Consider the following 13,312-nt stretch of genomic DNA (forward strand, 5'->3'; position numbering starts at 1 on the left):
TCACTGTGCCTTTAAGGGGACCTTCTTCTCCCCAGTCCCTCTGCTTGCTAGCACTTAAGCTACAAGAATCGGGCCAGGCCCTTTTAAACCTGCCTGCAGTGCCATACGAAGAGAAATAAATGCACATTGCCTAATGTGTGTCTAGTAACACACACTGCAGTTGGTTTGTTTTTCCAAAAAGAAATTTAATTTAACCCAAGTGTACACTGCCACACTGTAAACACACCGGGCAGCAGAAGGGCGGCTTATTGAATTTAATGCCCTAGCAAAGGTCAGCTTTTAGAAAAAGCCAAAAATGGCTGGAATCTTTCCTGATAGCTCTTCAATCAGGCCTTGGATCCAGGCAGATGTGTTTATTTTTTCAGAGGGAGTTCCTGAGGACCCATCTCAAGTTCAGACACTGGGCACGTCCCCTCCCATCTCCCTCCTGTGCCTTCAGAGGCTTCCCTCCCCCTCCCCAGGAGGTCACTATCCCAGGTCACGCAGGTGGGCCCCTGCCGCAAGGAAACTCCCTGCAGCTAGTGGCTGGGGAGGGAGGAGCCCAGCCCCCACTCCCGCCTCTCCTGGGCTTGAGTGTGAGGTGCCTTTCTTATAACTAACACTGCCTTTCTCTGCCCATTTCCCTCCAAGGATGGCATGAACTGGGTTTGCAAAAATGTCATCGCAAAGAAGAAATAAAATCTGGACGAATGGAAACGCAGGAGCTTCGGGAGCTGAATTCTGTCCTGAAAAACACTAATTTGCTTCTTTCTGACCAAATGTTTTTCCATCTGTGTACAGCCACAGCTGTTTGAAGAGGGAACAACACAGTTTAAAAAGAATCCCCATTCCAGCAGTAGATTTAACTGATCTCTGAGGTTCGGTATCATTTTTCAAATAAAGGAATTATATTATTTCCTCTGCATAATTGAAATAGTATTAAATGTCTCAAAGCACATGATTAGAAAATGAGATCTTTTAAATGAGCAAGAGATTGCATTGCAGTTCAGACAATTCCAGTGGGCTTTTTTTCTCTCTCTCTCATAAAAGAGAAAGAAAAGAAAAAGAGGAAGAAGCAGCTTATGCTGCGTTCACTAATTTACTGCCCTGTCCCTGACATTCTCCCCGTGGTTTTGAAAGCCCAGACAGTGTTTGCTGGTGCTGGGCAGTGATTTTTACCATCAACTGAGCCAGGGCTGCATTCTGTCCGCAGGGAGGCCGCTGGGGGGAAGGGAAGGAAGAGCAGATGATTAAACCATCTTGTCATGCAGGTAGGAGACTGTATGTAATCCTCACCCTTTGGAGATGGGGAAAAAACCCTTTCTTGCAAACAAGTCACCACATAAACATACCCCTGCCCCAGCCCCCCAGCCAGCCACACAGGGAAGCAAATTCTTAACGACTTTTGACTGTAATGACATCTGGAATGTAAGAAGAGGTGGGAGGTTTAATTCCAGAAAAATTACAAGGTCCTTAGAAAGCCCTCACACTGAGGGCTCGGGCTAGCGCGAACAGGCTTTCTCCAGTTCAGTGGAGCAGGGAGCAAGCAGCCAACTCTGAGATTAGCTGGCTTCTCCGTGGCGGTCCTATAGAAGAGATTTCTAAAGCCCAAAGAAGTCTGTGTTTAAATGATCACAATGGGCGGCTGCTATCAGATTTTTAAAATAAATGCAGCCGGACCATGAACCTGCTGCACTGAGCAAAGGCAGGGAGATTGATTCTGAGAGATCAATTTTTACAGTGCTGGCAACTTGGCGGTGTGGGCCGCTCATGGGCAGAGGGGTTTTGCTGCTGGGAAGAGCATGTGTGATCGTGGGGGCCATTCCCAGGGAAGCCAGAGTCACCCGGCTGCCCGTCTCCGCGGCCTCTTTCCAGCAAAATGTGTCCTCTGTTGGTTGATCAGACAGGACTGGCAGGAGACTTCTCCTGCCCCGTGTTGCCCTGAGTCTCAAGAACTCCCCAGCTTCAAACATGAAAGCCCGCCAGAGCATCAGCCAGCTCCTGAATTGAACTCTGTTCTGGTGCCTGAGCTGAGGGGTTTTCAGAGAATGAATAAGAGACTGTCTCTGGGCTGGCTGGTGGGCCTCAGGAGGCAAGCAGCCTTCTCACCCGGGGAGGTAGCTCTTCCCAAACCCACCAAGGCGTGTGAGCAGACCAGAGGGGCCCCTCCAGCCCTTCTGCACCCAGCTTTTCTGGATGGAGTTGTGCAGGTGAGGCTGACACATGTCCAGCCTCAAAGGCGTTCTGGGGTGAAAGTCACCAATGCAGACACGAAAAGGTGCCCCAGGGTTGCTGTGGACAGACATGTAAGGACTTGTAAAACAAAAGAAGGTGAGGTTTTTAAAAAACTGCTGAGCTAGCTGCTCCCTGCTACCTCCTGGCTTCTCTGTCTTACCCAAGCGCCTCTCTCACGTTGAACAGAGGCAAACAGAATTATAGTCAACCGAAACTCCACCCTGTCAGGCTCCGAATGTGGCTCAAGCACTTGAAGATGGATTTCCCTCCAAATGGTGCCCGGGACGGAGCAGGGGGGCGAGAGGCCTGCTCTGCGATGCGTTATTTTGGAACAATGTGATATGGAACTTCGATTCTGGCAGTGCATGGTCAGTCTGTGAAATACTTTTGTCCTTTCACCACCAACTTAGGGAACTAAGAGTCCTTAGTTTGGAAAATCCTTCCCAGGCCTTGACCAGCAGGCAGGAGCCTCTCGCCCCCTCTGGTAACAGCCTCTGTGAATTTCAGACTTGCTTTTCAGCTAAAGGCACAGTGACATGGTGGATGTCACAAGCTTTCATCTTCCCTTGGAGCCCTGCTGAACCCCCCAGGGGGCTCATGGGGTAGATGAGAGAAGCCTGGAAAATGCAGACTTTGAAAGCTCCCATTTGTAAAAACAAAATGCTTCTAAAGTCCCCTTTCCTCTCCCCTGTCACACCCCCACCCCCTGTGGCCAGGACCAGAAGACAGAATTGGAAGGTAGAAATGGGATACCTGGTTTCCCACCCTCCCACCCCCAGCCAGTCCGGGTGGGACTGCTCTGTGCATCGGAAGATGGAGGGGGGGCGCGGCTGGGGGCTGCAGGGCAGTTGAGGCCGGGACAGGGCCCTGGGCTGTGCACTCAAACCAGTTTTGAGAAAAACTCCCTCCCTCCCCTCCTCTCGACCTTCTCTGTGCGGCTCCTTCTGGCTGGATCCCCGGCCCAGCGCAGCACACCCTTTCCCCTTCATTCTCCCTTGGTTACTATGGAAACAAGGGTGTCATCGATGTGGGCTGAGCTGGGGAACATGTCGGTGCACAGCTGAAAGTCAGCGATCCTGCCGGTGGGTAGAAATGTGCCGGGGTGAAAGAAGTCCACGCTCCCGTAACTGCTGGAAGGACACAGTCCTGCCCCCTCCTGTCCTCTCTCCACTTCTCTCTCCCCTGGCTTTTGACAAATTTCTTTATTCCCCTCTGGACTAAAGTGGTGGCTATTTTTGTGCCATTCCGTGCCCCACCCTCACTGTCAGTGGCTGCTTATCCGGGCCTGGCCTGGAGGGTTGACACCGTGTCACCCTCTCCAGGACTTGTCCCTTGATTCCCGTCAGAGTTTGCTTTGATTTCTCCTTCCTTCTCAGGGGCCAGTTCTTACTTCCTTTTATTTTTAGCTCTGCACTCCGTGTGGTTTCAGGGTTCAGTCTGATCCATCGAAAGTTCTTTTTTTTCCCTAGTCCCTTTTGAAAACGATAATCAAAGAAATGGACGTGGTATTTGGTCATGTGGAAAATCCAATGTATAATTTAGATGTCTGTCAAAAATCCGACAAATAAAATTTAGCTGAAATGAAGGCAGCCTGGAATGTGTTGCGTTCTTTGCTGAAGCTCAGAGAGGCCCCAAAATCTGTTTGTTATTTCAGAGGTTAGCATTCCTCAAGGTGCTTTTTTCTTCAGAAGGATATAATACTAACCCCACCAATAACAAAAGTAAAAAGAGCCTTTTCGTAAGCTCCACCTCCACACCAGACACTTCACACACATCATGGGCAGTGTCGGTCCTACCTCACAGTTGGGGAAATGGAGGCCCTGGCCTGGGCTGAGGGTTCGCCCAAGATCACACAGCCGGCCATCAGTGCAGGAGGGGCCTGGAGCCGGGGTCTGAATGGGACAGCCAGCTGCCACCTCTGGAGGAGGAAGACAGTGACAGCCCATCTCCCAGTGGTCTGAGCCACTAGTCTTCCGAGCCCACACCGCAGGTGTCCAATGACCAGCACGAGTCCCCTGCAGTTTTCCATTCCAGGTGTTGGGAGCCCGTGCTCCTCAGAGCGGCACCCCCGTTTGTGTAGCACCCTTTGCACAGACAGGGAGAAAGGGAGAAGAGGACATCAGGAAAGTTAGGGCTGACGAGGATATGCGCAAATACTGATTACCTGATACTGGGTCTTCCTTTTAGAGAGGGTTCAGAGAGGGCGATACACTTGCCCAAAGTCACACAGTAGGTGGCAGAATGGGCACCCGTCCGAGGTTCTGCCCCCTGGAGAAGAGGAGCTTACCCTCCTCTTTGGCAGCCTCACTTCCTCAGTCTTGAGATGCTCCAGCACAGCTGGCCCCGAGGGCCCACCCTCAAAGGTAAGCTGTTGGCAAAACAGAGGGGAGCTCGAGGCAGGAGGAGAGAGGAGGTCTAGTGTTGCCAGATAAAAGGCGGGATACTCAGTGAAACTTAATTTCACATAAACAAGGAATCATTTTAATATAAGTATATCCCACGCAATATTTGGGACATAGTTGTAATACTTTTAAAAAAGTCATTTTTATCTGAAATTCAACTTTAACTGGCTGTCTCCGTTTTTTGTTTCTATCGATTTGCTGCATCTGGCATCTCCGCCCAGAATGCCCGGCTCTGGTACAATTTGAAAGCGTGTTCTCTGGAGTCGGGGAGACTTGGGGCTCAATCCTTGCTCGTCTATAAATCAGCTCCACCACCGTGACCATGTCGGCTACTGTCTTGGAGTGTTACCTTCTCATCTGTGGAACGGGACTAAAGTGGCAGGGAGACGGAAAAGCAGTATCATGTGAATAGGACACCTAGACCTAGGGCAACGGCTAGCCTGCAGTGGGGACAGTCTGCCTCCGTTTCTTATCTGTAAAACGTGGTGGTGATACCTTAGGCATTACCCAGAGGATTCCATAGTTATGGGTGCCCAGTGCACAGTAGGTGCTTAGTCATCAGTAACTGTTACAGCTGGAACGAATTCTGGAGTCCAGGCCTTCCTGGACCCCCGAGTCCTCTGCCCTGCCACCTCCCTTTCACTTGGCTCTAACTTTCCAGGCAACCCACAAGCAAGTGGCAGCAGCCTTCCTGGAGGTGCTGGCAGCCCCCTCCTCTCCAGGGCTCCCTGGGTCACCCCAGCCACACCTCCTGCAATTAGATTTGTAAGTGGGAACACGCTCTTGTCAGAGGCTTCTGATTGGCTCCAGGCGAAAACACAGTTTAGCAGCTCAGTCAAGCTGCATTTTAGGGCCTCTGTCTCTCTCTCCCCCCTTTCCCCCCTTAATTGCAATCTGTTCAGTAATTTCCTTTTCCAACACTGCAGAACACAGAGAAGCTTCAGCACCAGGAGCTGGGCGGGGAGGAGGGAAAGAGAGCTCCGACTCCCCGCGGTGACTCTGCTGCTCCAGCGCTGTGTCAGGCCGTGTGTGTGTCGCGTGCATGTGTCCAGAACCCACCGCACACATGGGCACTGCAGATGCGGCCAGCCCCCCAGGGCACACTGTTAAGGGGGCACCCCTCGTGGCAGGTGCTTCACAGGTATCATCGGACCCTTGCAGCACTGTTGACTGTAGGTATTTTTGCGCACTGTCTGGAGACAGGGCTCACAGAATTTGACTCACTTGCTCAAGATCACACAGGAAGAACGAGGCAGAGCGAGGATTTGAACCCAGGCCCACCTGAATGCTGGGTCCCAGCTTCATACAATGGTACCTTTTTCCCTTTAAGCTTCTAAGCCCAGAAAAGGAGCTAAGGAATCTTCCTGCACAAAGGAACACGGAGAGGTTTCTGTTCCCAGAGTGAATAGCAGTGTCCCAGGGACAAAAAGCCTTTGCTAAAGAAATGAAATATTAATGACAGAATTGCAGCGAGCAAGCTGAGTGGAGAAGGGGCAGGATTTATAGGAGAACTTGCGAGGATACCTGAAGCTGAAAGCTAGAAGGCTGGGGGCAGGACTGCCACGGAGCTAAGAAAACTGCTACTCCTGTGAGTCATTTGCTGGTTTGATCCTTTGATTGGCTGGCCCTGCAAGACAGCCCTTCCTTTCCCTATTTCCCAGTTGAGGAAACCAAGGATCTCAAAGGTTAAGTCACTTGCCTGGAATTACGCAGCTAGGCAATGGCGTGGCTGGGATTCCTGCCCCCCGAACGCCCATTTTCCTCCAGGGTGCCATCTTAACTAAACAGCGGGCCAGGAGGGGAGGCGGGCAGGTGGGAGGCCTACCCTCTCTGTGCCACCCCCTCTTCAGGATCCACAACACCCTCCCCCAGAGTCCCAGAGGTGACTGCTGCTCTGAAGGCCACCAGCAGAGGGGGCAGAAGGTCCGGGCCCCACCCAGACAACAAAGGAAAGAGGCTGGATGGCTGTTGCTCTTTGGGTCCAGGCCTGGTACTGGCAGCCCCATCTGGCCGGCCTCAGAGCCCTCAGAGGCCCTGGAGGGGAAAGAGAAAGGGCCACTGCAGAAAGACGCGTGAGGCCACTGTCCTCCCAGTCTTTCTTTGCCTTGTTAATGGAATCTGTGTTTCTGAGACTACATGGGCCTGTCACCTGGGCCACCGCTGACCCATATGGGAGAGGATGCCCCACACCAGGGTGCCAGGCTTGGCATGAGCTGAGGACCCTTCAGCGGTGTGCACTTGTGTTGTGTAGGGCAAAAGCTGCACAGCCATACTTGGTGGCCCTGACTGTTACCCCAACTGGACCCCCATCCTGGGCCAGGCACTCAACATTCGTCACCCCAACACAATCCGCACTCCCACCTGGATGACCTGCTCTGGGGAGCTGGAGCCTGGCAGTCGCTGCCAGAGGGTCAGAATCCCATAAGGTCATGCTGCCATGCCACCTCCACGCCCCTGGACTCTGTCTGGGGGCACAGATAGGATCTAAGGCTTTCAAGACTGAACGGGCCTCCCTGAAGCCACCAGATGATAGGACCGAAGCATTTTTCCTGTCTGGATGCCGCAGACGGCTTTTGCAAAGAAGGGGATAAGGAGCTTTGGCTTGTAAGCAAACCATCTTGGGGCCAGGGGATGCAATCTAGCCCAACTCTCCCTTCAACTCCCGCAGCTCCCACAGGGATTCAGCCAACTCTGTAGACCCCTTTCCCACGCCGAGCCCCCCAAATCTGTCAGAGCAGTGAGTTGGAAGGAAGAAAAAGAGGGAGGGAGGGGTTGAGGGGCTGGGATGCTGATCCAGGCAGGGGTGGGGGGAGGTGTCTGCACAGCTGCAGGCAGCCCCCTACCCCCCTGTCTGTGAATGGGCACATCACCCCCTCCCGCCCGCCTGCCACGGCTCCTGAAACAGTTGGTCCTAATGAACGCAAAGCAGGCAGGGCAGCTGTGTGCATTATCCATATGTATGGGGAGGTGTATATTTATCCTCACGTCCCACCGCACCCTGCAGCTGCTGCCATCCCCTATGCCAGGAGGGTGAGTGGGCACGAGCGCCCAGGCTGCTCCCAGCCATGGGCCTCCTCTCCTTCCAGCCCTCCCTCTCCAGCCCACGCCCACAGCCTTCACTTGACCCATTTAGGAGGCAGAAGTTGTGTGTGTGTTTGAAAGAGAAAGAGAGAGTGCACACTTCATTTCCCCAGTTGGTGCTTTTGATTTCCTCTGAAGCATCTTGATTGCGGACGTACAATGGCATCTTGCTGCCAGTGCTCCCTCAGCAGCTTCTGGCTCTGAGCCGCCTCCTCCCCAGAGCTGGAGTTTTCTGCTGACTCCGGGGGCCCACGGCTGACTGGCAGGGAAGGAGAACTGATCTGGGTTCCCATGCCTTGGCCTGGGCAGCAGGACCTGCCACAGTCCCTCCTGGTCCTTGAGTAGGAGCCCGCCTGCCCCCTGCACCCCTACCTCCCCCCTCACTTGGACCTGCTGCTGCCACCTAGCTGGCCACCTTGTCCCTCCTCTCTGCCCTTGCCTAGCTGCACACCCCCTTTGTTCTGAATGCAGTTCTTCCACTCAGATGCCTTCAGAGGCCCTGCTGCTATTGGACACTCAAGGCCAAACTGTTTATCCCGTCATTCAAGGCCCCCTGATCTGACCCCAAACCTTTTTTATAGACCTGTCAATCATGGACTCTCATGCATACCCTGAGCTTCAGGAGAGTTATCCTCACTGCTCCCCAACCTCCCCCCACAATTCTATTTCCCCACCTGTGCTCATAACCACCTCCTCCCTGGGGTGCCTCCCTCTTCTTTTGTGTTTTTCTCACCCCTTTGTCACGCTGTGATTCAAGTCCTGTCTCCCCGGGAAGACGGCCTGATGCCCTCTAGCTCACTATGAAACGCCCAGAGCCCTGGCAGCCTAGGCATTTGGCATTCATTCATTCCTTGGTCATTCATTCATTCACTCATTCATTCATCAAATATCTCTTGAGAAGAGGCAAAGCACTTAACCATGTTTTGTGTCCTGGTCCAGTTCCCTCAAGCCTTCCTGCCCTCATCACTCACTGCCTGCCCCTCACTCACCTTTTCCAGCCACACTCACCCTCTTGCTGTTCCTGAAACAAGCATCATCTGCCTTGGGCCACACTTGTACCCTCTTCCTGGAACGCTCTTGCTCCAGAGAGCCTCGTCTTGCCTCCGCACATTCTGAAGTCTCTTGCTCAATCCCACCTTCCGTGACCACCTCCCTGTATAAAAACTGCCACACCCCTCTCTCCTACAGACATGCCCTACCCCCTCGCCTTGCTTTATGTTCCTGCACAGGACTTATCACCAATTCACTTTTACTGATTTATTGTTTGTCATCTGTCTCTTCCTCATTAAATTATCAGCTCTAAGAGGGCAGAGAGTTTGTCTGTTTCATTCACCAAAGTATCCCCAACTTTGGAACAGTGCCTGGAATTAGAAGACCTCAATAATTAAGTGTGGAATGAATGACTGAGCAAACGAATGAAGCAGGCACTGTGCTAGGCTCTGAAAATCAAAGATGTCTAACATGTCACGTCCTGCAGGGAAACACAGGCTAGTTGGACACGTAAGCTGTACATCACGTAACCAATTAGTTAAAATACCAAGTAAGAGTGTTAAATGCACGGGAGTGCGGTGGCATCAAAGAACACAAACACTGCGATGGCTGTCGGTGCCCGCCAGGGAGCCGTGCCAGCCCCAGACCTGGAACTTCATCGCCGTCTCACTACTCCTCACTCTGGGGAGGGTGGACCGGGCGCACAGGGGAGGCGAGACTCTGAGTCTGGCTAGACAATTGGGCAGAGGGGCCAGAAGAGCTGCTGGGGCCTGGAACCACGTGGGCAGCCAGAGGACTGACACTAAGCATAAGGTTTTGATAGGTGGAGCCTGGGGAGCTGCAGCTGGTGAGAATGGCATTTGGAGAGTCCCTGTCTGTTAGGCCTTGAGCTGCCCATTTGCATCCATGCTCCCTCCCCACTCGGTGCCCTGCAATATGGAGAGTGTCTGATGACAACACCCAGTTCACAACCAGGCAGCCAGGACACCATATGTCAAATGACTCACTGCCATTTTTTTCCAGGTAGACCAGAAGTCCACACTACCCTTAACACACAGTTCTTGGAATTCTGCTCCTTCATTTAACTTCTGCAGTTTTGAGGTGTTGCCTGTGCCACTACGAAGCCCTCATCCTACAAGCTGTTGAAAATTATACCACACACCACCTCCCAAGTCACCTTCTCCTTGCCTGAATGTAAATAATGAAAAGTAACTTGTAGACTGAGTAGATGGATTCTCTTTCAAGAAATATCCAATTATTAAAGATCTAGTGCAAGGAGTAATAAATATCCCAGCTTGCTGCAGTTGAGAGGAATTGGCCACAAAGCAGCTTAAAAACACTAGTTGCCTGTGGAGGAAGCATTCAGGCTCCCGGTGCAGAACTCGGGGTTAAGTCCATGGCCAAGCCCCTGCATCATAAATGTCAGGGACAGGGGATTTTAGGGAAGAAGCCCTGGGCTGGGAGTATGAAGGCTTCCCTTGCTCGGGGGTATGATTCCCATACACTAGGGAGAATATGGTAAGGCCAAAGTTCTACCCACAAAGTTTCTATTGTTACTATCACTGCAGAAGGAGCACCTTGAGACCCTGGCTGGTGTGGCTCAGTGGATTGAGCACCAACCAGCCTGTGAACGAGAAAGTTGCAGGTTCAATTCTCAGTCAGGGCACATGCCTGGTTTGTGGGCCAGGTCCCCAGTTGGGAGCATGTGAGAGGCAACCAATAGATGTTTCTCTCTCTCCTTCTCCCTCCATTCCCTCTCTCTAAAAGTAAATAAATAAAATGTTTTTAAAAATCGTTAAAATGGTAAATTTTTAAAAAAGAAAGAAAGAGCATCTTGCGGTTGTAATTTCTCAGTCACTGGAGGAATTAAAGCAGAGGGTAAATACATCCTCCCCTGGAAGGGAGGGAAGCCTTTGGGTGCAGGTGGGAAGAGTGGAGTGTTGGGAGAAAGAGAAGCTGAAAGAAGAAACTGTTCCCAAGGCCAGCCCCCTGCCGGTCTGGGTCTCTAACCTCTCCCCAGGAGCCTCCCACCCCGAGCTGCCTCTGCGCGGCGCTCTGGTGTGTTTCCCGTTCCCCTCAGACTCCAGCGAAGTCTCTGGGATCTCAGCCCTGACTCTCGGGTCCTTGCCTCGGCGCTTCGGCACAGAGTAGAGAAGGGGCAATCTAGCAGCGCCCTCAGTGCCACTCCTTGCCCCTTTAACTCACAGAAACAGGACTTAGAGGGTTCTAGAACCATTACCAGGATCCCAGGTTCTAGAGACCACTGTTTCTAAGCACCTCCAAGTAAGTTTTCCAAAATCATACATGGAGACCCTCACTTGAGAAGCGAGGCTAAAATGGGGTGGGGTCTGTCCATGGCTACCCAGGAATCATCTTCCGCTTCTCTTTACCCCGCAGCCCAGGACGAGTAACACCCCCCTCCCTTTCTCCGTAGGCCTGGAGCTGGGTTGAAGAAGAAGGTGACCTAGACGCCCCCCACGCCCGGGGGAATTTACCAGTTGAAGAGGTGGAGTAGGGAATCCCCCAGGGAGCTAGGTGTGGTCCTGAAAGTGTTCAGTGTTTCTTCCCCACCCTCAGATGGGAGAAAATGAAGGTGTCTGAGGAAAGGGCATGGTGACAACGAAGGGAGTGGAGTGGGTGGGTGTGAACCCAGAAGTGAGCTTAGGACGTGGGGTCTCGGCTTAGAGAGAGGGGCCTGGAGCGCTGACTCAGCAGACTCACTGCTCCGGGTGTTGCCCGCTGCCCGCCCGCCGCCGCCGCCGCCGCAGCCCCCAGGGTGCCCTTTGAAGCTGGGAGGGGGCTTTGATCTGGGATCTGCCCTGCTTTCAGCTGTCCCGGCCAGATGCGCTGGGAAAAGGGCAGAGGAGCCGACCAGCGCCCCGGCCTTGCCGTCCTCCGGTCCCCTGCACCCCCTCCTGGGCACGGAGACTGTTTCCGGCTGTTGCTTGGGGCACCTGAGTGCCCCCCCCACCTTGCAGCTGTTCCCCAGCTGTCCAGCCCCACCCCAAAGACAGCTGGGAGAGAGGCTGGGGGCGGGGAGCGGGGCGCAGCTGCTCGGCTCCGGGCTGGGACGGGGGAGGGCAGCGACTTGAAAGAGCCGGGCCGACGGGGGTGGCGGGCTCAGGAAACCCCCCGGTGGTCGCCTCCCCGCCCGTCCCCACACATCTGGGCCACAGGAACCGCCGCCCTTTCCCCCCACCCTCTCCACCCCGTCGGTGGGGTGGGGTAGACACAGTCCCAACACCCAGCCCTTCCCGGAAAGGGGAGGAGTGAGCGCCTCTCCGGGGAAGGCGGGAGCGCACCGCTGGGGTGTGAAAGCCGGTATCTCCAAGTCGTTAGCGGAGTGAGGCCCAGGGTGTGCCTGTGGGCGCAAGAGGCGCCTGCGCGTGCACATCATCGCAGGGTGTGGAAGGCCCCCCACAACACACCTACACCTTCTCCAGGGGTCCCTGAGCTCTCCAGTGTCCTGAGAGAGCTCCAGCTCTTTTGGGGCCTCCTCTACCCCCGACCCTTCTGGGAGGTGGGTGACAGCTGCTCCTACAAAGCCAGGGACAGCTGGGTAGCTGAGGACAGCTGGATGGGGTTAGCGTCTTCCTGCCTCCCTGGCTGCCCAGGCACCCCCAGGCCGGACTCCAGGCAGCTGGCCGCTCTGCCTACAGCCTGAGTGTGTAATTGTCTAGCGTAGGCTTTCAGAGCTGGGGGCAGGGCGGGGGCGTGGGTGGTCCTTCAAGCTCCTCCCACCACCACCTGAGTCTCCTTCCATACCCCAATCTGATTGATGTACCTAGAGAAAGACCTCCCCCATCAGCTAAAACAAAACTAGGCCAAGTCAGAAAGAAATTGGGCAGCTTTCTGTCTTGGCTCCCAACTCTTGGCACAGAAGGATGTCCCAGGGTTCCTGACTAGAGAAAGGGACAGTGGAACAGGAGCGGGTGTGAGCGGAGTTAAATCTCTGTCCACCAGCACCTGCCCCCAGGAACCCTTCCACCCTGGTTTGGAGGGGTACTGTGCCCCAGCCATCTGCCCCTCTCTTCAACCCTGAACAAGTGCAGGGGAAGAGAAGGGGACAGGCCAGCTGTTGTCATTCTGTTCCTGGGTCTGACTCTCTGCCGAATTAGGAAAGGAGGAGCCATGGAACAAGGGTCCACCCACCCATCTTTTTCTAATCCCACAGGACAGGAGGACAGAAGTACTTAGCAGAATCAAAACTCTGGTTTGGCCAGCCCAAGTTCTCCAATTTGGGTCCTTATTTGTCTAAGAGGGGTGACTAGGGGTCGGTGAGACTTGGACCGCTGGCACTGTACTTATGACTTGCTCTAGGCTTCCTGAGGTGGGTCTCTCAGGCCCTGATTCTGCTCCAGAAGCTACTATATGGAAAGGTACTGGCTATATACAACATAAGCAGATCTATGTAGTTAAGCAACAAACCAAGAGATGTTTTTAAAGAGGTCAGCTCCCCTGCAAAGGAGAAGGGCTTCTGGTGTGTCCCATCTCCACCTTCCGTCTTGGGGGTCTCCGTGATAAGCAGGACCCTGGACAGACCCTCATGGCTGACTTCTGAAACCCCAGGATGTCAGAATCACTGGAGAGTTAAAAGTGCAAATTCCTGGGCTCTCAGTGATTCC

The 13,312-nt window shown here is 53.6% G+C and overlaps 1 protein-coding gene across 1 annotated transcript in view; it reads left to right on the top strand.

Annotated features, from left to right (window-relative positions):
- Positions 1 to 3,799, top strand: part of ARL3 (ARF like GTPase 3) — a 33,464-nt gene extending 29,665 nt beyond the window's left edge. Inside the window, exon 6 of the mRNA XM_024555681.4 lies at positions 631 to 3,799. Coding sequence (XP_024411449.1) covers positions 631 to 678 — 48 coding nt within the window. The 3' untranslated portion in view covers positions 679 to 3,799. The remainder of the gene's footprint in view (positions 1 to 630) is intronic.
- The last annotated feature ends 9,513 nt before the right edge of the window (positions 3,800 to 13,312 follow it).

The sequence above is a fragment of the Desmodus rotundus genome, chromosome 4, assembly GCF_022682495.2.
Source record: "Desmodus rotundus isolate HL8 chromosome 4, HLdesRot8A.1, whole genome shotgun sequence".
In the NCBI taxonomy this organism is placed as follows: Eukaryota; Metazoa; Chordata; class Mammalia; order Chiroptera; family Phyllostomidae; genus Desmodus; species Desmodus rotundus.